Source organism: Suncus etruscus, chromosome 9 (genome assembly GCF_024139225.1).
Source record: "Suncus etruscus isolate mSunEtr1 chromosome 9, mSunEtr1.pri.cur, whole genome shotgun sequence".
In the NCBI taxonomy this organism is placed as follows: Eukaryota; Metazoa; Chordata; class Mammalia; order Eulipotyphla; family Soricidae; genus Suncus; species Suncus etruscus.
The window spans coordinates 8360799-8381327 of NC_064856.1; the positions used below are offsets into that span (position 1 = coordinate 8360799).

The 20529-nt window shown below is 45.5% G+C and overlaps 1 protein-coding gene across 1 annotated transcript; it reads left to right on the forward strand.

Moving 5' to 3' along the window:
• The first annotated feature begins 234 nt into the window (after window positions 1-234).
• On the forward strand, window positions 235-16448 carry FASTKD5 (FAST kinase domains 5). The gene is given in 5 exon segments (XM_049779163.1): window positions 235-265; window positions 7084-7191; window positions 7576-7684; window positions 13823-15726; window positions 15728-16448. Coding segments are annotated over 2 exon segments (2418 nt in total). The 5' UTR covers window positions 235-265; window positions 7084-7191; window positions 7576-7684; window positions 13823-13860; the 3' UTR covers window positions 16280-16448.
• The last annotated feature ends 4081 nt before the right edge of the window (window positions 16449-20529 follow it).

The following is a 20529-nucleotide window of genomic DNA, read 5'->3' on the forward strand; positions in this document are numbered from 1 at the left end:
TAGGAGACGCCGTTGGGAGGCGAGGCGGGGTTTTCCCTCCTGGGTCCTAGCTCCCCGCTCTGCTACTCGGCGACGTCCTCAGGCAGCGAACGTCCTTGGGAAACGCGGGCGGCGTCTTTTGAGCCTCGGCAGGCGCCGTCCGCGCGCAGCCGGCGGAAGTGGCGGGCAACTGCCGGAAGTGCCGGTGTCCAGACCCGATGTGGCCGGCGGTGCAGCCGTAGCCAGGCGGCGGTGGCGTGGCTCCGTGGCTCCGTGGCATTCTCAGGTGAGTGGCCGCGGCTGCTCCCTGATGGCCGTGGGGTATTGTCGGTGCTGCCTTTCCTTTCCTTTCCTGCAGGGCGACTTCGGGCCGGCGCAGGCCAGGGCCCCGCTGGTCAGGCATTGGGCCTGCGGGCAGTATGGCCTCCTGTGCTGCAGTGAGAGCAGCGGGCGAGATGCTGCGTCTCTGACAGTCGCGCCTGCAAGCTGCCTTGCTCTTGCTTCAGGGCCGAGAGTCCCCAGCTTCCAGGCGGGGGGCTGCTGCTGTGCCTCTGACCACGCTTTGCACCCTTGCAAGGCCTTGCCTTAGATTTGCTGAGTGGCAGGGACTTGGCGACTCTCAGTGCCTCGACTCTGTTGCAAGTCAGCCCCCGAAGAGGTTGCCTGATGGAGGGATGGAGGATGAGGTCTTTCCCCTCCAGCTCGGAGCACGCGCCTGCCACCTGTCCAGCCGACGGTTCTGATGTGAGACGGCGGGTAAACAGCTCGCAGACAGTCAGGCTCGTGGAAATATTAGCTTTATTCGGTGGACAAGACTGAAATCCAAAGACTCAGTATAAGTTCCAGCCAAAAGCCCCCCCCCTCGCCTTCCACAGACCCTTGCTTTTATCCCCCAGAATCAGGTACCACCCAATGGTGGGATCAGATCCCACCCAATGGTGGAAGCAGAATCAGCTTCTACCCTAGGGTGGGGGCAGAATGCCAGGTCACACTCTAGGGTAGGGCACAATCATCGATCAGGGTAGGGTCAGTAACATAATAATCCCCTAAAATGTTTACATACACAACAGACTCCATTTGTGCAACTTCTCCAGTTAAGAAGGCAAATTGATGGGCCCGGAGAGAAGCAGCTGATCCAGGGACCTAAGGTGATTGGTTCGAATCCCGGTGTCTCAGATGGTTCCCCGTGCCTGCCAGGAGCTATTTCTGAGCAGACAGCCAGGAGTAACCCCTGAGCACCGCCGGGTGTGGCCCAAAAACAAAAACAAACAAACAAAAAAACCAAAAAAAAAAAAAAAAGAAAGAAAGCAAATTGAAACGGAGAGATAGCATCAAAGTAGGGTGTTCGCCTTGCATGCAGAAGGACGGTGGTTCAAATCCCATAGGGTCCCCCTACTTGAGCCTGCCAGGAGCGATTTCTGAGCCTATGTAGAGCCAGGAGGAACCCCTAAGCACTGCCGGGTGTGACCCAAACAACAACAACAACAACAACAAAAGTAATATAAAAAGAAAGCAAATTGGTCTTCTCATGTTCTTGGGGATAGAACCCAGGCCTTTCTGCATGCAGGCCGTGTGCTTCACCCCTGATTCCTACCCTACTAGGGCCCACTCCTGGCTCTGCACTCAGGGATCACTTACCTACACTTGGCGGGATTGGGTGCCTGAGATGGAACTTAGGTTGGCCACATGCTCGGCAGATGCTCTATCTGCTGTACTACCCGCTCCAGCCTCTACTCTAGTTTTTAGTCATTTTGTGCTGTGTTCACAAACCTGAGAGGATTGTGTTGATGTCCCCCCCCCCCTTTTTTCCCTCCAGGAATGAGAAAAAAAAAAAAAAGACATGGACTTTTCTCTTTCTATACAGATTATGAGAGTTTATCCAACCGGACTCAGGAGTCCTGGAACTTTAGGTGGTAGTATAGCATTTAAGGCTAACTTGAGACCCCCCTTTCTTTTTCTTTTTTCTTTTGGTCACACCCAGCAGCACTCGGGTACCTCCTGTCTCTAGGCTCAGAAATCGCTCCTGGCAGTCTCAGGGGACCATATAGGATGCCGGGATTCGAACCACTGACCTTCTGCATGCAAGGCAAACACCTTACCTCCGTGCTATCTCTCTGGCCAGAGACCCCCCCTTTCTTTTTTTTTTTTTTTTTTTTTTTGATTTTTGGGCCACACCCGGTAATGCTCAGGGGTTACTCCTGGCTATGTGCTCAGAAGTTGCTCCTGGCTTGGGGGACCATATGGGACACCGGGGGATCGAACCGCGGTCCGTCCAAGGTTAGCGCAGGCAAGGCAGGCACCTTACCTTTAGCGCCACCGCCCGGCCCCGAGACCCCCCTTTCAATTTAGTTGACCTAATAGTGCTCAGGCCTATCTGAAATTTTTACTGGATCCCAGGTATATAGGTATATAAAACTGGAATACAAACTTGACATTTGCTGATAAGAGTTCATAAAAACTTTATTTTAAAACATTTGGAGGAAGTTGGGGGGGTCCACCTGGGGATGCTCAGGGTTATCTTGACTGTTTCAGAGTCACTCCTGGTAGTGCTTACGGGACCATATGCAGTTCTGGGGTTCAAACCTGCATGAGCTACATGCAGAGCAATATATGAAGAGCAATACTCTTGTATTATCTCTTCAACCCCCCTTTTTTTTCTCCCTCCTTCCCATCTCTTCAACCCTTAAACAATTTTTTTTGGCTTTTGAGCCACACCCAGCGATACTTAGGGATCATTCCTAGTGGTGCTCAAGGGACCATATCAGGGGCCAGGAATCAAACTGGATCAAACCAGTTGTCTGCCGAGGACCCTACCAGCTTTACTATCTTTCCGATCCCTTAACACAGGGGTCTCAAACTCGCGGCCCTCCGTACAAAATTTTGTGGCCCGCGGCCGGCCTTCAAATATCGCAGTTTTCGCGATTATTCGCTTACAGAATAATCGCAATAAAAATCGCATTAGTAAGAAAAAAATTGCATTAGACATTCGCAGACCCCGAGCAGTTCCATTAGGGGTATGCAAATGTTTAATGCGATTTTTTGCGATTTTTTTCTTACTAATGCGATTTTTTTATTTCGAATATTCGGTAAGCAAAATCCCTTATGCAGCCCTGCCTCACCCTGACTTTGCCTCCTGCAGCCCCCAGGTAAATTGAGTTTGAGACCGCTGCCCTAACACTTTTTTTTTAAGTTATTTAAGCCCATATAGGGTTGCAGCCTACAGCTAAGGAACTAGGCCTCTGCTCCAGCATGCTGGTGTTTTATGCTCCAGTCTTTTGCTCTTGCTGGAATTGCATAACTTATACTTTATGTACTTGAGGCACATTTGGTGAGTTGTAAAAAAGACTGCCTTTCCAGAACTTGATGATACGTTTTCCTGCTCTGCAGGACCTTGGGTAATTTTGGGGTGAAATTGCCCAAAATAAAATCTAGAAAGTTGGTGCTACATAATATAATGGAGAAAGTTATAAAAGCCAAATGCAGTCTTTGGGCATTCAGATAAGTCTAATTGTCAGTATGTTTTTCTTCTACACCCATTGTTTTTTATTTTTTTCTTTTTGGGTGGGAGGCTGGTTTTTGCCACACCAGGCAATAGTGAGAGCTTACTCCTGACGGATCACTCCTGGCAGGGGTCAGAGGACCATATGGGATACTAGGAATCGAACCCGAGTCTGCCCCATGTAAGGCAAGCACCTTACTATTGACTTTTGATTGCTTAGTTCTGTGGTTTATTTCTCTGCTTCTCAACAATTCCTTGTTATTCATCATGCGAATAGGTCATTTTGAGATCAAAGAATTCTAAAGTTTTAGGTGGAGAGGATATTATAGTGTGTGGGGTGGTTGCTTTGCAGGTGGCTCACTTGAGCTCAATTTCTGACATCCCTTATGGCCCCAAACACCACCAGGAGTGATGACTTAGCAGAGAACCAGAAGTCACTGCTCAGTGTGACCTTAATACATAAAAGAATTCTCAAGTTTTTCCTTCACCTATCTAAAATAATATACTCTTTTTTTTTTTTTTTTTTTTGGTTTTTGGGCCACACTTGGCAGTGCTCAGGGGTTACTTCTGGCTGTCTGCTCAGAGATAGCTCCTGGCAGGCACTGGGGACCATATGGGACACCGGGATTCGAACCAACCACCTTTGGTCCTGGATCGGCTGCTTGCAAGGCAAACGCCACTGTGCTATCTCTCCAGGCCCCTAAAATAATATACTTTGCTGCTTATTGAATTTAAGAAAATGGGGAAATACAAGTGCATGGTTTAACTAAATTGGTACTTGGATTATTTATTATTATTATTATTTTGGTTTGTGGGCCACACCCGGTGATGCTCAAGGGTTACAGGAATTGAACCTGGTCTCTCTCGGGTCTGCCACATGCAAGCAAACTCCTACCGCTGTGCTCCAGCCCCTGACTGAGATTTTTCTAAAGATAGTCTTATCAACATTTTTTTTTTCTTTGGTTTTTGGTTTTTTGGGTCACACCTGGCAGTGCTCAGGGGTTACTCCTGGCTCTACGTTCAGAAATCACCCCTGGCAGGCTCGGGGAGCATATGGGATGCCGGGATTCGAACCACCGTCCTTCTGCATGCAAGACAAGCGCCTTACCTCCATGCTATCTCTCCGGCCCTATCAAAAAATTTAAGAACAGTGGCTCTAAAGAAACATTTATTAGCTTTATTGAACTAGATTCTCTTAGACTTTCTTGCCATTCTGACTGAGGAATAATGGAGTCTTGGGAGGACAGAGCAGCAGTCAGAAAAGTTTCTCAGATTAGTATGATGTGCTCTTTACATTAAGCCTGAAAACTAGAATGAAGAGAGGGGATAGCTGTTATACTCTGTTTTTTGTTTTGTTTTGTTAATGGGTCACACCCACCAGCACTCAGAGATTACTCCTGGCTCTGCATTCAGAAATCGCTCCTGGCAGGCTTGGGACCATATGGGATGTGGGGAATCGAACCGTGTCTATCCTGGGTCAGCTACGTGCAAAGCAAATGCCCTACCGCTGTGCTATTGCTCTGGGCCCTGCTATACTCTATTTTATTGTGGTTTTGTTTACCTTTAGTTTTTTTGTTTGGGGGTCATACGCAGTGGCACTCAGGGGTTACTCTTGGCTCTGCACTCAGTAGTCACTCTTGGCAGGCATGGGGGACCGTATGGGATGCAGGGATTCAAACCACCATCTGTTCGAATCAGCTGCGTGCAAGGCAAATGCCCTACTGCTGTGCTAGCTCTCTTGCCCCTGTTATATTCTATTTTATTGTGATTTTGTTTATCTTTAGAAGGGGATACTGAGCTTGACCTAAATAAACACTTGCACTTTAGTTCCATCTTTATAGTGGGAGGATTTCTCTCGTAGATTATGGTCCTGTGTAGAAACAGAACTATAGAAGAATATCTTGGTATCAATCAGCATTCTAAAGTCCTTTTTTGCCAAAGCCTTTGACAAATCGTCTTCATTGGGGATTTAAAAACTTTGTAGGCATGGGGCCAGAGAGATAGCACAGCAGTGAGGCATTTGCTTTGCACGCAGCTGACCCAGGACAGACCTGTGTTTGATTCCCAGCATTCTATATGGTCCCCCAAGCCTGCCAGGAGAGATTTCTTATTTTGGTTTTTGTTTTTTTGTTTTTGGGTCACACCCGGCAGCACCCAGGGGTTACTCCTGGCTTTACGCTCAGAAATCACTCCTAGCAGGCTCGGGGGACCATATGGGATGCCCTATGGGATTCGAACCACCGTCCTTCTACATGCAAGGCAAACACCTTACCTCCATGCAATCTCTCTGGCTCCCAGGAGAGATTTCTCTGGCCTGAGATGTGTACTTTCATGTACTTCAACAACTGGGACTGTCCATCTATGAAAAAGTCCACGTTCTCTGGGGTGCTTTTCTCTTCTTCTCCTTTTCTTTCCTCAGAATTTTGAAATAAGGCCTGTTTTTACGGAAAAGCAAGTAACACTTTGTAGACTCAGCAGGAGGTTCCAGTTCCAGTTCTTGGTTTTATTTATTGTTTTGTTTGTTTATTTGTTTGTTTTTTGGCGCTCAGGGGTTACTTCTGGTTCTGTGCTCAGAAATCGCTCCTGGTAGGCTTGGGAACCATATGGGATGCCGGGAATCAAACTACCCCTGACCTGGGGTGGTCTCATGCAAAGCAAATGCCCTACCACTGTGCTATCTCTCTGGCCCTAGTTTTGTTGTTTGGGCCACACTTGGCAGTACTCATGAGTTACTCCTTGCTCTGTACTTAGAAATCACTCCTGGTAATCTCGGGGAACCATATGGGCTGCTTGGACTCAAATTTGGGTTGGCTCCGTGTAAGGCATATGCCCTACTTGATGTACTGTCGATCTGGCCCCAGTTCTGGGTTCTTTTACTTTTTGGTTTTTGGTTTTGGGGCCACACCCGGCTGCACTCAGGGATTACTCTTGTCTCTGTGCTCAGAAATCGCTCCTGGCAGGCACGGGGGGATCATATGGGATGCCGGGATTTGAATCACCTGTGGTCCTAGGTTGGCTGCTTAGAATTACTCCTGGCAGGCTCAGGGGACCATATTGAATGCCACAAATTGAACCTAGGTCGGCCTCATGCAAGGCAAACACCCTACCCTCTGTGCTATCACTCTGGCTCCTGAAGTATTCATTTATTTATGGCATTTTTGTTATTATTTTGGGGCCATATCCAGTGATGCTGAGGTACTCCTTCGAGTGCAGTGCTCGGGGCACCAGGAATCACGTGGGAGAATCAAATGAAGCATGCTCTCCAACCCTTTGAACTTTCTTCCTGGTCTCTGTTTGTGGTCGTTTTGTTTTGTTTGTTTTATTTACTCAGTTTTGCTGCTCAGGACTTACTTCAGGTTCTGTGCTTAGGGATCATTCCTAGCAGGGACTGGGAACCATATATGGTGCCCAAGATTAAACCCAATTTGACCTCGTGTAAAGTAAGCATCGTACCCACTGTACTATTGCTCTGGCCCCCTGTGGCAATTTTATCAGGACAAGGAAAGTTAAGACCTTTCTAGCAAAGTGTTTATTCGAGGATCAGAATTAAGGAATAAGGTTTAGTTACTTGAATATTCTGAGTTTGTCATATTCTTAATCTACAGGTAGCATGGCTGCTTTCCTTCACCCAACTCCCCTTCTGCAAACTATGGATGGTAGTTTAAATTGAAGCTGCTCAGCTTTGCTCAGACCTGTACCTCGAAAGTAGAAAGGTAAGATACTTCATTCACTCCTATGAAGCATATACTTGGTGGTGGAGTGGTTTGGGGCAATGAGTGCCTTTCTGAACAGCCCCAACTCCAGCCCCAGCTGTTCAAGACTCTGCTGTGATTCCCTGGGGCACTGGGAGAGGAGCAAGGAAGGTATCCTTGGGGCACTTAGAACAAACGCCTTGTGCTAGGACGTTAGTGGGAGTTCATGATTTCAGAATGTCCTCTTACAGGCTTTGTTAGGGGTCTCTGGGAGGAGGATCAGAGACTCTGGTGCTCATATTTCTGGGCAGCGCCCTCACCTTCCCTCTGCAGTGTCTTTCTCCCACTGTTCTGCTTTACTGGCTCTGTATCTTCCTTGTTTTTCTTTTCTCTCCTTCTCTGCAGTATGCAAGTCCCAACTTCTGAAGGGGCCATAATTCATACCTGTGTATTTAAATATGTCTATACAGGTACTGTAAGAGTACCTGTAAAATAAGAATTACATGGTGAAAAAGTAAGTAGCTACTCTTTGTCTTTTGCGGTTTGACTCTGCATGTCGCTAAGACTATCTTGCCAACATTTCTGTTTCTGGCCATCCATAAAGAAGCTCTATAGACAGAAAGTGGCTGTACTAAGTGTGAATTTTTCAAAATTATTCTTGAATATTGAGATTAGTGTCTCTTTCAATGATTTTCTTCTTGAAAAATATCTCCACTGGGGGCCATAGAACTAGTGTAGTGGGTAAAGCACTTGCCTTGCATGAAGCCAACCTGGGTTCAATCTCTGGCATCCCATATGGTCCCCTGAGCCTGCCAGGAATGATTCCTGAGTGCAGAACCAGGAGTAACCCGTGAACATGGGTGGATTTGACCCAAAACCAAAAAAAAAAAAAAAAAAAAAAAGAATATTTCTACTTGCCCCAGGATCAAACCCAAGACGTGTGCTGCTTGCAAGCTCTCACTCAGCTGTATATCTTACTTTCCCATTTGTTGTCCGTGCATTTATGAATATGACAGGTAACATAGACATGGTTGATAAAATCAGAGTTGAGCAAAGTTTACGATTCTGAATGTTCCTCTTTTTTTTTTTGTTTTTTTGTTTTTGGGTCACACCCGGCGGTGCTTGGGGTGACTCCTGGCTGTCTGCTCAGAAATAGCTCCTGGCAGGCACGGGGGACCATATGGGACACCGGGATTCGAACCAACCACCTTTGGTCCTGGATTGGCTGCTTGCAAGGCAAACGCCGCCGCTGTGCTATCTCTCCGGGCCCTGAGTGTTCCTCTTTTTTTCCTCCTTCTATTTTTTTTCCTCAGAAGCACTTTTAATTGTGCTTCTTTTGGTATTGGTCAGTAACACATTTGTGTTACTATTTCTTGATTTCTAGAATATATATATATTCGTATCTTATGGATTTTCTTTAGTGGGGAGTCTACACCCAGTGGTTTACTCCTGGCTCTGTACTCCATGATTAGACCTCATTCGGTCCCATCAGAGACCATATGGGTTGCTACCGTTTTTGTACCTGGGTTGGCTATGTGCAGTACAGTGCTTTATCTGCTGTACTATTGCTCCAGCTCTATAATTTATGTTTATATAATTTAGTATGTGTAAACATTTGATTTTCTGTTTTTTCTTTTTGGTTTTTCGGGCCACACCCATTTGATGCTCAGGGGTTACTCCTGGCTAAGCGCCCAGAAATTGCCCCTGGCTTGGGGGGACTATATGGGACACCGGGGGATCGAACCGTGGTCCTTCCTTGGCTAGCACTTGCAAGGCAGACACCTTACCTCTAGTGCCACCTCGCTGGCCCCAACATTTGACTTTCTTATTACAGACTTTTGGACTCTGTATCTCATATAAAATTACTATTCTCCCTATCAGCCTTTCTCTCCCTTCATAATCTCCACTTAGTGTTAATGAAAAATTATGAGTTTGCTCATAATTTTTATCAAACTAATAGTCAAAGTGTATATTAACATGGTTCTTTAAATATTCATAGCTGAAAATAATATACATTTTTTGTCTTGTGCAGCTTTTGCTTTTCCTAAGAGAATTATTTTTGAAGTAACTTTTTTATTTTTTTTTATTTTTTTTGCTTTTGGGCCATACCTGCTGGTGGTCAGGTGGTCAGAGGTTACTCCTGGCTCTACACTCAGAAATTTCTCCTGGAAGGCTGAGGGGACCATATGGGATGTTGGGGATCAAACCTGGGTCGGCCCCATGTAAGGCAAACGTACTACCAGCTGTGCCTGCGCTCCAGCCCGTTCTTATTATTAATTTATTAAGTTATTGAATTTTGAAACATATCAGCAATGGTACTAGCTCAGGGGTTGTACTCTTGGGCTATTCCTGTCTTTGTGTTCAGGAGTTGCTCCCAGTGGTTCTTGAATCAAACTGTTTGCTGCTAGCAAGGCAAGTGCCTTAACCCCAGTGCTCTCTCTCAATTCCTTGAGGTGAATTTAAAACAAAAGTTCTCAGGGCTGGAGTGATAGTATAATGGGTAGGGTGTTTGCCTGACACACAGTAGACCCAGGTTTGATCCCTGGCATACCATCTGTTCCCTAGCCTGCCAGGGGTAATTTCTGAGTGCAGAGACAAGAGTAGTAATCCCTGAGGGCCACCAAGTATGGTCCCAAAACCAAAACCAAAAATCTATGTGTCAGAGATTAAATTTAATATGAGGCATGTGTTTTGTCACTGAACTCCATCTCTGGCTGGAGTTAAAGTTTTCTCCGGCCCCAAGCTTTATTTCAGTTATTGGCTTGATTTTCTGTTTAATATTTGTTTGTCCCAGACTGTAAGCCTTCTCTCCCAGCAATATCCATTCACTTCCCATAAACAGATTCATTACTGTTTAGATCTGCCCACTCTTTATTTATTCTCGGTGCTTGGAATCAAACCCAGAACCTTGCGTATGCAAGGCAGGTGCTTTACCACAGAGCCATATCCTTGGCCCTTACATGTAGTATTGTCCAAGGACCTTCCTTCCTTCATAATGATCCTGGGTTTTCCTTTTTTTTTTTTTTTTTTTTTTTTTTTGGTTTTTGGGCCACACCCGGTAACGCTCAGGGGTTATTCCTGGCTATGTGCTCAGAAGTTGCTCCTGGCTTGGGGGACCATATGGGACACCGGGGGATCGAACTGAGGTCCGTCCAAGGCTAGTGCAGGCAAGGCAGGCACCTTACCTTTAGCGCCACCGCCCGGCCCTCCTTTTTCTTTCTTTTTTTTTTTTCTTTTGCGTGTGCCTGGCTCTGCACTCAGAAATTGCTCCTGGCAGGTTAGGGGGACCATATGGAATGCCAGGATTTAAATCACCGTTAGCTTTGGATTGGCTGCTTGCAAGGCAATTGTCCTACCACTGTGTTATTGCTCCGGCCCCAGGATTTTTTTTTTTTTTTTGGTTTTTGGGCCACACCTGGCATTGCTCAGGGGTTACTCCTGGCTGTCTGCTCAGTAATAGCTCCTGGCAGGCACCGGGGACCATATGGGACACCGGGATTTGAACCAACCATGGTCCTGGATCGGCTGCTTGCAAGGCAAACGGCGCTGTGCTATTTCTCCGGGCCCGATTCTTTTTTTTGGGCCACACCCGTTTGATGCTCAGGGGTTACTCCTGGCTAAATGCTCAGAAATTGCCCCTGGCTTGGGGGGACCATATGGGATGCTGGGGGATCGAACTGCAGTCCTTCCTTGGCTAGTGTTTGCAAGGCAGACACCTTACCTCTAGCGTCACCTCACTGGCCCCGGCCCCAGGATTCTTAATCTTGTGCTGCTTTCTTAACTTCATCAGCTATATGGAAATAATAAAACCTACTGCCTAGAAAGGCTGTAAGGATTGGAACTAATGCAGACAAGTAGGGCTTGGCACAGAAGAGGGTCTAAGACAATGCTGGCTTTTGATATGTTTATCGTAGTCTATACTTTTACAGGTCAGAAAGATTTGTAAAATGTCACACTCCAGACCTATACTCACCCAACATTGAAGTACCAGAAAGTGGTACATATTCATTTCAGGACCACACAATGATTTCATCAGTACTTGTAGGTAGAAGTTTTAATTATTTGGGATTTCCGTTTTTTGTTTTGTTTTTGTTTTTGGGGCCACTACCAGCAATACTCAGGCATTACTCCTGGCTCTACACTCAGGGATCACTCCTGGCAGTGCTTGGGGAAGACTATATAAAATGCTTGGGATCAAATCCAGGTCTATTTGCTTTTAGGCTTATGTTCTCTATAAAAGTTTTGTTAAATTTATGCCTATGTCCTTCTGTATTAACAGTTGTAACTTCAGTAAAAGGAGGCAAAGTTAAAAGATAGGATATAAACTTTCCTAACAAAGAATTTATAACAAAGATTTATAAAATTTATAACAAAGATATACCTTTTATGCAGTTATGTTTTAGTTGATGGCATTTATTCCTAGCTCTGTGCTCAGATCACCCTGGGACTAGTTAGGGGACCAATTAGGATGTTGGTGATCAAACCTGGGACCCATGTGCCTATTTACTGTACTCTCTCCAGCCTCATCACATCTATTTTATTAAAGATTTTTTTCTTCATTTTTCTCCCTTGCCTACTTTGTTAAGATGTTTGTTTTGGGACCCAGGGCTACTCCCAGCTTCCCGTGCCTCCCTTTCCTGGTGTTTGGGCCATACCTAGTGATTACTCCTGGCTGTTCAAGAGCACTGCTACCCTGCTGGCTTCTGAGGGCAGTTCTTTGAACTCAGCCAAGCTTTGAGAATCAGGGGTCTCAAACTCAATGTACCTGGGGGCCACAGGAGGCAAAGTCGGGGTGATCCTTGAGTGCAAAGTCAGTAGTAAGCCTTGAACATTGGGGGGTGTGACCCAAACAACTAAAACAAAACAAAACAAAAAAAGATTCCTCTAGGGCAGGGCCACAAAATGTTGTACGGAGGGCCGTTTGTGGCCGGAGGGCCGTGAGTTTGAGACCCCTGTTTGAGATGATCTTCACTTGCCACCCATGAACAAGCTCTTGCATTCCTGCCCTCCCTCACACAAACACATTTTTGTTTTGTTTTGTTTTTGAGCCATACCTAGTAGTGCTCAGGGTTTATTTCTGGCTCTGTGCTCAGGGATCACATCTGGCGGTGTTCAGGGGTGCCAGGAATGGAACTCAGGTCAGCTGTGTGCAAGACAAGTGCTTCCCCCCTATTGTTTTCTACAACCCTAAATGAGTGAGTTTTGAATATACTTCCAACTGCCTTAAGGGAGAAGATTAGCATGTGAACAACAAAATTCTATCATCCAAGTTCTGTTCTGTAGGTACAGGGAGAGTTGTTATGAGCTTGATTAATTAAACTTTATGACAAGTCCACTTTTTTGTTTGTTTTTTAGTTTTGGCCACACTCAGTGATGCTCAAGGCTTATTCCTTATACCTAGCTCTGCACTCTGAAATCATTCCTGGTGGTGCTCTGGGGGCCATGTGAAATGCTGGGGATCAAACCCAAGTCAATCGCATGTAAAGCAAGCATCCTATCTATTATACTATCTCCCCAGACCCTTGAGAACTACTTTTTTTGGGAGGTGGCACACCTGGCGGGGCTCGGGTTTATCTTGGCTCTGTGCTCAGAAATTACTACTGGCAGGCTGGGAGAACCATATGAGATGCCTGGGATCAAACCCATGTTGGCCACGTGCTGGACAAATGCTCTACCTCTCTGCTATTACTCTGGCTCAATGTCCACTTTTTACTTTTGGTTTTAGCTTGACAACTTTTTTTGTTTTGTTTTGTTTTTGGGCCACACCCAAAAAACACAAAAACACAAAAAACAAAACACACCACACGGCCCTCAGGGGTTACTCCTGACTATCTGCTCAGAAATAGCTCCTGGCAGGCACGGGGGACCATATGGGATATCAGGATTCGAACCAACCACCTTAGGTCCTGGGTCGGCTGCTTGCAAGGCAAACACTGCTGTGCTATCTCTCCAGCCCCAGCTTGACAACTTTAGCCTTCTTTTCTTGTCTCTTCTTTTGAGTTTTTCAGCATGGCAACTTTTTACTTAAGTATCCAAGTGGAACTTGGCAGGTTGATAGCAAAGATGGAATAGGTTATTTCCTTGGTCTCCAACTTAATTTCTGGGGTTTTTCCTTTCTTCCCTTTGTTGTATATTAGCAGGTCCTCTGTCTCTTTGCCACCACCATTATTTTTCTTCTATGATAGAGGAAATCTTACACTCACAGACAGAGCACTGCCCAGAGGACTACCCTCTAGGTTTGGGGTTTTCTGGTACTCTTATGCAAGGCACAAGTTGTTCACCCCTTCTGTATGCTGTTTTAGAGTTTGCCTTATTTTGCCAAGAAAATAATACCTTGATATTTGCTAGTATCAGACTTATTGAGTGGACAGCTGTGTTGTTTGTTCATTTGTTTGTTTGCTTTGGGGGCTACAACAGCAGTACTCAGGCTTACTCATGGTTTAGCGCTTAGTGATCACTCCTGGTTGGGCTTTGGGGATCCTATGGGGTGCTGGGGGTTAAACCCTGGTTAACCATTTGCAAGGCAAATACCCTGCCTGCTGTACTATTTCTCTGGCCTTGACAACTGTGTAGTTTTAATTCATTTCTTATGTGTACTTTTTGGTATTGTGATAAGTGGGTGCCATTTATTCTTCATCTACCCTCTTTTCAGTATCTGGCTCCATATTCTGGCCCTGTCATTTGTGGTCCATGGCTCTTGTGACATGCCGAAGATTTCCAGGTAGATTCTTTGGAACCTCTTCCTGTCCAGCTCTAATCCAGCACCATATAGACAAGAAATTGCGTGGTCAGATCAATGAGGGCTGTCTTCTGGCAGCCAAAAAAATCAGTACTGAATTCAGGATGGCGGCCCATCTCCAGTTGTTAAAACTTAGAGGATGTCGGGCATTTTGCACTATTTCTGCTCACAGTGCAACCCAAAGTGTGACCTATTGGAATATGGGCAGCTACCCACAGCACAGAAGATACCACCCTTCAGAAGACAGTATCCACTTCCGTCCTTCCAAAAACTTTAAGAGCATTTGCCACACTGCTTCATCTCAGGGTCTTCTGAAAACCAGCAATACCCTCCTGCATTTGGAACTCAGCAGGGCAGCTGCGTCTAAGGCCGGCACACTGCTTCCTGGCTCACCCCAGGGCATGAAAGTGAATGACGAAGATATAGAAGTTTTTGATTCCTTTGAAGATCCCCGAGTTTTCCTGCAGCTAAGACCAGAGTATCAGTGTCACAGCTACACCAGATTGGAGAGTTGTCGGCCCCTACCTGTTTCGGAAGGTGAACTCATTTTGCACAAAGTCACAGTTTACCAAGATAATCTCCAGCCCCCGCTCATTGCTGATTATTTCTGTAAGCTGAGCTCTTTGCCTGCCGAGCAGCGTCCTATTTTGCTGTCCAATACCAGCTTTGCTTTGCTCTGCCAACAGAGTGTGAAAAAAATCGAACTCTTTGATGTCCCAGATCTGATCAGTATTTTGAAAGCTTTTGCCATTTTAAGAATTCCGTCCTCACATTTAATGCTGGATGTATACGAAACCAGATTTTGCCATAAGGTGTGGGAGATGAGCCTGGATCAGCTGCTCTTGGTAGCTGACCTCTGGCGGTACTTGGGTCGCAAAGTACCTCGGTTTTTAGAAATATTTTTTAGTTACCTTAGTTTGCACTGGAAGAATTTAACCTTGTCTCAGCTGATTCATTTAATTTATATTATTGGTGAAAATCGTCAAGCACCTCAGGACCTAATGCAGAAACTCGAATCATTAATCCTCAGGTACATCGACTTACTTAAGTTAGAGGAGGTGGGCACGATCTGCTTGGGCTTCTTTAAATCAAGTAGTAGTCTATCTGAGTTCCTCATGCGGAGAATTGGAGATGTGGTGTGCGCTGACATGCAGCATCTGAGTAGTTACGCCCTTGTGAATATCCTTAAGATGTTCCGTTTCACTCATGTAGATCACATACAGTTTATGAAGCAGTTTGGACAGATTGCTCCTGAACGCATTCCTACCCTGGGGGTTCAAGGCGTCATGCACCTGACGCTCACCTGCTCAGCCCTACGTTTCCTGGACGAAGGGATCATGAATGCAGTGGCCGTTTCTTTGCCACCTCGAGTAGCATACTGCCGAAGCAAAGATGTCGCCAAGATTCTGTGGTCTTTTGGGACACTGAATTATAAGCCCCCCAATGCGGAAGAGTTTTATTCCAGTTTGCTCAGCGAGATCCACAGAAAATTGCCTGAGTTCAACCGATACCCAGAACACCTGTTCACCTGCCTTCTGGGGCTGGCATTTTCTGGGTACTTTCCGAAAGAGCTCATTGATTTTGCCTTGAGTCCCAAGTTCATCAGGGTAGCTCAGGAGAGAAGTAAATTCGAACTCATCAAAGAACTGTGCACCCTGGATGGCACGGTTGGCATTGAGTGTCCAGATTACCAAGGCAGTCGCCTCAGTTCTCACCTTCAGCAAGAGGGGTCAGAAATACTGTGGAATTTAGCAAGGAAGGATATGACGTCCAAGCCTGAATTTGTCGAAGCGCAGCTTTTACTGGAGACCATGCTGGGGGGGGCCCCAGTATGTCAGGCACCATATGGTTCTGCCTCACACGCGCTCTTCTGACTTAGAGGTCCGGCTTGATGCTAACATGAAGCCTGTGCCCTTTAACAGAGAAGCCGTGCCGGCTGAAGATGGAACTCAGTGGAAGCTCAAGTATGTGGGCATCAGCCTGACAGATGACTTGATGAATAAATTACTGAAAGGGAAGTTGGGAGGGTCTGTTCATGGAGGAACTGGGCAGAAGGCAGCTGCACCCATTGGGGGAACCAATTGCAATGTGCCAGAGAAGTTGGGGGCCGAGGAGGTCGCTAGCCTTTGTCCCCCAGACTGTATGCAGAGCCCACAGATGAAGCTGGCTATTCAGCTGACGAACAAGAACCAGTATTGCTATGGTTCCCGGCATCTCCTGGGACTGCACAGTATGAAGAGGCGGCAGTTGAACCGCCTTGGATACCGTGTGGTTGAGTTGACTCCCTGGGAATGGCTCCCACTACTGAAACGAACTCGCCTCGAAAAGCTGGCTTTTCTCCATGAGAAAGTGTTCACCTCTGCTCTCTGAAGCCCTGTCGGGGACTCTAGTTAGGCACTGAATCAGGCGCTGGAAAAGTTTGAAAGAACTACATAGAGGTTTGGTAATAACATCTGTTCATCTTGAGCAGATTGAAGCTGCTATATGTTACTGTACAAGTTGCTGCTTCTTTTTGCAGATAAATAATAAACCTCAAAATATCATATGGTCAAGTTATTAATACATCTTTTTTTTTTCTCTGTTTATTGGCCTTGGAAGGCTAGAGAGATCATACAGCAGGTAGAGCACTTGCCTTTTATATGGCAGACCCAGGTTTGATTTCCTGGCACCTCATATTTTCCCTTAAGCCCCACCAGGAGAAAGTCCTGAGCATTGCCAGGTGTGGCCCGAGAATAAAAACAAAAAATCTTTACTGACCTTATTTTGAATTATTAGGGAAAAGTATTTAGAAATTATCTAAAATCCAAACAAAAACGATCTTGCAGTACTTGTGCAAATAAAACCGATCCTGAATGACCTACTCAGAGACGAACTACACAATCCAAACCCCCGATTGTAACAACAACCACCCTACACAACACAACTGCACAACAGCCCTCTATCAATAATCTCCCTAAATGTTAATGGACTAAACTCTCCCATTAAAAGACACATAGTAGAGAACTGGATTAAAAATTATCTAAAATCAGTCAAATTTTTTTTTATAACACATGATTTACCAAGTTCTTAAAGCAGTTGTTTCAGGTATTACATATTCCGACACCTGTCTAATCATCATTGTGACCTTCCCTCCACCAATATTCTCACTTCCCACCCACACACCTCAGTCTGGCCCCTTAATAGACATAAATTTACAACACAAAGGCAAATGGAATTATCAAAAGTTGGATCAATAGAAGTCATTTTGTGATAATTTTTATATTTCACAGTGGTGTTACCAAAGTCAGTGTCTGAGGATTTACTGGGCTAGTTGGTGCTAGTAGAGCCTTTTTGTGTTACTATTTTCCCTCATTGAGCTTGATAGTCTTTTTTTGTTTGTTTTTGGGCCACACCTGATAGTGCTCAGGAATGACAGGGATCAAACCCAGGTCAGCTGCATGCAAAGCAAATGCCCTTCCTGTTGTACTAATGCTCTGGCCCCTTGATAGCCTTTTAATACAACTTTCCCAGAAGATTTGCTGTGATCTTACTGAAAGTTCTATGAAATTTTTTGTTTTTGGGTCATAACCATTGATGCTTAGGGATGACTCCTGGCTCTGAGCTCAGGAATTACTTCTCGTGGGTCGGGGTGAGGGGGGGAGACCACATGGGATGCCAGGGATTGAACCCCAGGTTAGCCACACACAAGGCAAGTGCCTTCTCCATGGTACTATGGCCCTACTATGAAACTTAGTGTTGTGTAGCTGTGTGTGGCCAAATTGTTTGAGAGCTATGGAGTTGGAACAATTTGAGGGTCTCAGACCAACTTTTTGTTTTGTTTTTGGACCACACCTTGCAGCTCTCTGGTTACTCCTGATTCTGCACTGAGAAATTACTCCTGGCAGGCAATGTGGGATTGAACACTAGGTATTGAAACCCAATCGGCCACATTCAAGGCAAATGCCCTATCTGCTATACTATATTGAAAACCAATATTTAAAATGCATTTTACACTGTGGCCCTGGCACAATAGTAGCAGCAAAAGAGACTATTTTTTGGTGTGGTGCTAGGGATTGAGCCCCCGAGGGGCCTCACACATGCAAGGCAAATGCTATATCCCGGATTAAATTATAGCAAATAAAACTGGTTTTCATATACTTTGTTTTAAGCCTGGCCAACTGAGTCAACCTGCTGACACACTTATTTCTTTTCTTTTTTCTTTTTTCTTTTTTTTTTAGGGGATGGGGGGAGTCCACACCCAGAGGTGCTCAGGGATTCATTCTATCTGTGCTAAGTAAGGTAGGGCGAGGAGTTCAAACCAGGTTGGTTGAATACGAGGCAACTGCCTTAACTCTGTAATAGCTCTCTAGCTCCCTCTTCCCTTTGTTTTCTCGCCTCTTCTTCCCTTGCTCTCTCTTCCTTCCTTATTTTCTTCTTTCCTTCCTCCTTTTTTTTTGGATTCACTCCTAGTGGTGTTTGGGCCCAAGATTATGGGGCTCGAGATTCCACGCCTTGCTTGTATGTGCCATGTTACTTGAGCCATATCTTCAGCTCTGGGTTTTCTTTGTTGAATCTTTTGTTTTGTTTTGCGGCAGCCCTCAGGGGTTACTCTTGGCACTATCTCAGAAATCGCTCTTGGCAGGCTCAGAGGACCATATGGGATGCTGGGATTCGAACTACTGACTTTCTGCATGCAAGGCAAATCCCCTATTTCCATGCTATCTCTCTGGTCCTTTCTCTGTTGAATTCTGTCATCTCTAAGTAGGAGTAGTTTTGTTCCTTTTCATGTTGGCTACATTTTTTTTGTTTGGGGGGTTTTTGGGCCACACCTGGCAGTGCTCAGGGGTGACTCCTGGCTGTCTGCTCAGAAATAGCTCCTGGCAGGCACGGGGAACCATATGGGACGCAGGGATTCGAACCAATCACCTTAGGTCCTGGGTCAGCTGCTTGCAAGGCAAACACCGTTTTGCTATCTCTCTAGCCCCGTCATGTTGGCTACATTTTAATTTCTTCTTTGCCTGACTTTTCTATTTATAGTTTGCTGAATATTTTTTGGGTATGTGAGAGTATGTCCTAAATAGTACATGGAGCAAAAATTTTTTTCTTACTCTTGGGTGTTAGTAGTTTTATTGACATAAAAATATAACACAGTATTAGTTCTTGACATTGTTCACAGAGAAACTAGGAATAGATTAATCACTGAAAGGCTGGAGTGACTTATAAAGTGGCCAAGCCCAGTTTGATCACTGGCACAGTAGATCCCTTGAGCACCATCTGGAGTGACCCCTGAATAAGAGCATGGAGTAATCCCCAAGCACTGCCTTGTGTAGGTTAAAACCAAGTTGCCCTCTCATCCCAATTAATCATTTGATAATAGAATCTGTTATGACTGACATAGCTCTTTTTTTCTGTAATATTTTTTATTTTTCCTCAAAGCAAGCTTTAATTATATTATTTGTTATTCTTCTTGTCCTTGGACCACACCCAGTGGCACTCGAGTTACTCCTGACTCTATACTCAGGAATCACTCCTGTCAGGCTTAGGGTACCAAATGGGAAGCCAGGGATAGAACCTGGGTTGGCTACATTCAAGGCAAACTCCCTACCTGTGCTATCTTTCCAGTCTCCAAGTTTTAATTGTCATATAGGACATTTTAATATTTTTTTCTTGGGATTGTGGATTCCTAAGCAATATTCAGGAGATGTTGGGTTTTTTGGGGGGCAGGGAGTGTTTTTTTTGGTTTTTGGTTTTTGGGTCACACCCGGCAGTGCTCAAGGATTACTCCTGGCTCTATGCTCAGAAATCGCCCTTGGCAGGCACAGGGGACGATATGGGATGCCGGAATTCAAACCACCGTCCTTCTGCATGAAAGGCAAACGCCTTACCTCCATGCTATCTCTCCAGCCCTGGGAGTTTGGTTTTTGTGCCACACCTCACTGCTCAGGGTTAACTCCTAGCTCTCTGCTTAGGAATCCCCCTTTTGGGCTGGGGGAACCATAAGGGATGCTAAGAATCAAACCTGAGTTTTCTGTGTGCAAAATAAGAGCCATACTCTCTGTACTATCTGGACTCTTTATTTTATTTATTATTGTAGCTTATTTTGGGGGTCTACACCTACCTCTTATCAGGGCTCACTCTTAGCTCTGTACATAGGGATCACTTATGGCAGGTCTAGAGGAACCATATATGGTTCAGGGATCAAATGTAGGATTGATGAAATGTAGGTTTGATCAATACATCACCTTGCAAGATGCTTTATCTTTTTGGCCCCTCAGGGTTCTTTTTATTCTTTGGATAGGGGGCACATCTGGTAGTACTCTTGGTACTGCAATCAGAGATCATTCTTTATTATTTTTGTTTTTGGGCCACACTCAGCAGCTCTTGGGTTACTCCTGGCTGTGCACTCAGAAATCTCTCCTGGCAGGCTGGGGGACTATATGGGATGCCAGGGATTGAACCTGGCTTGGCTGCATGAAAGCAAGTACCTTCAGCTGTGTTATCATTCCAGCCCTCAGAAATCACTCTTGGCGATGCTTAGGCAACTCTATAGTATGCCTGAGTGTGAACCTGAGTGGGCCACATGCAAGGCAAGCACCCTACTTACTATCTATCAGTCTGGTCCCATTTGTTTAAGGTATTTT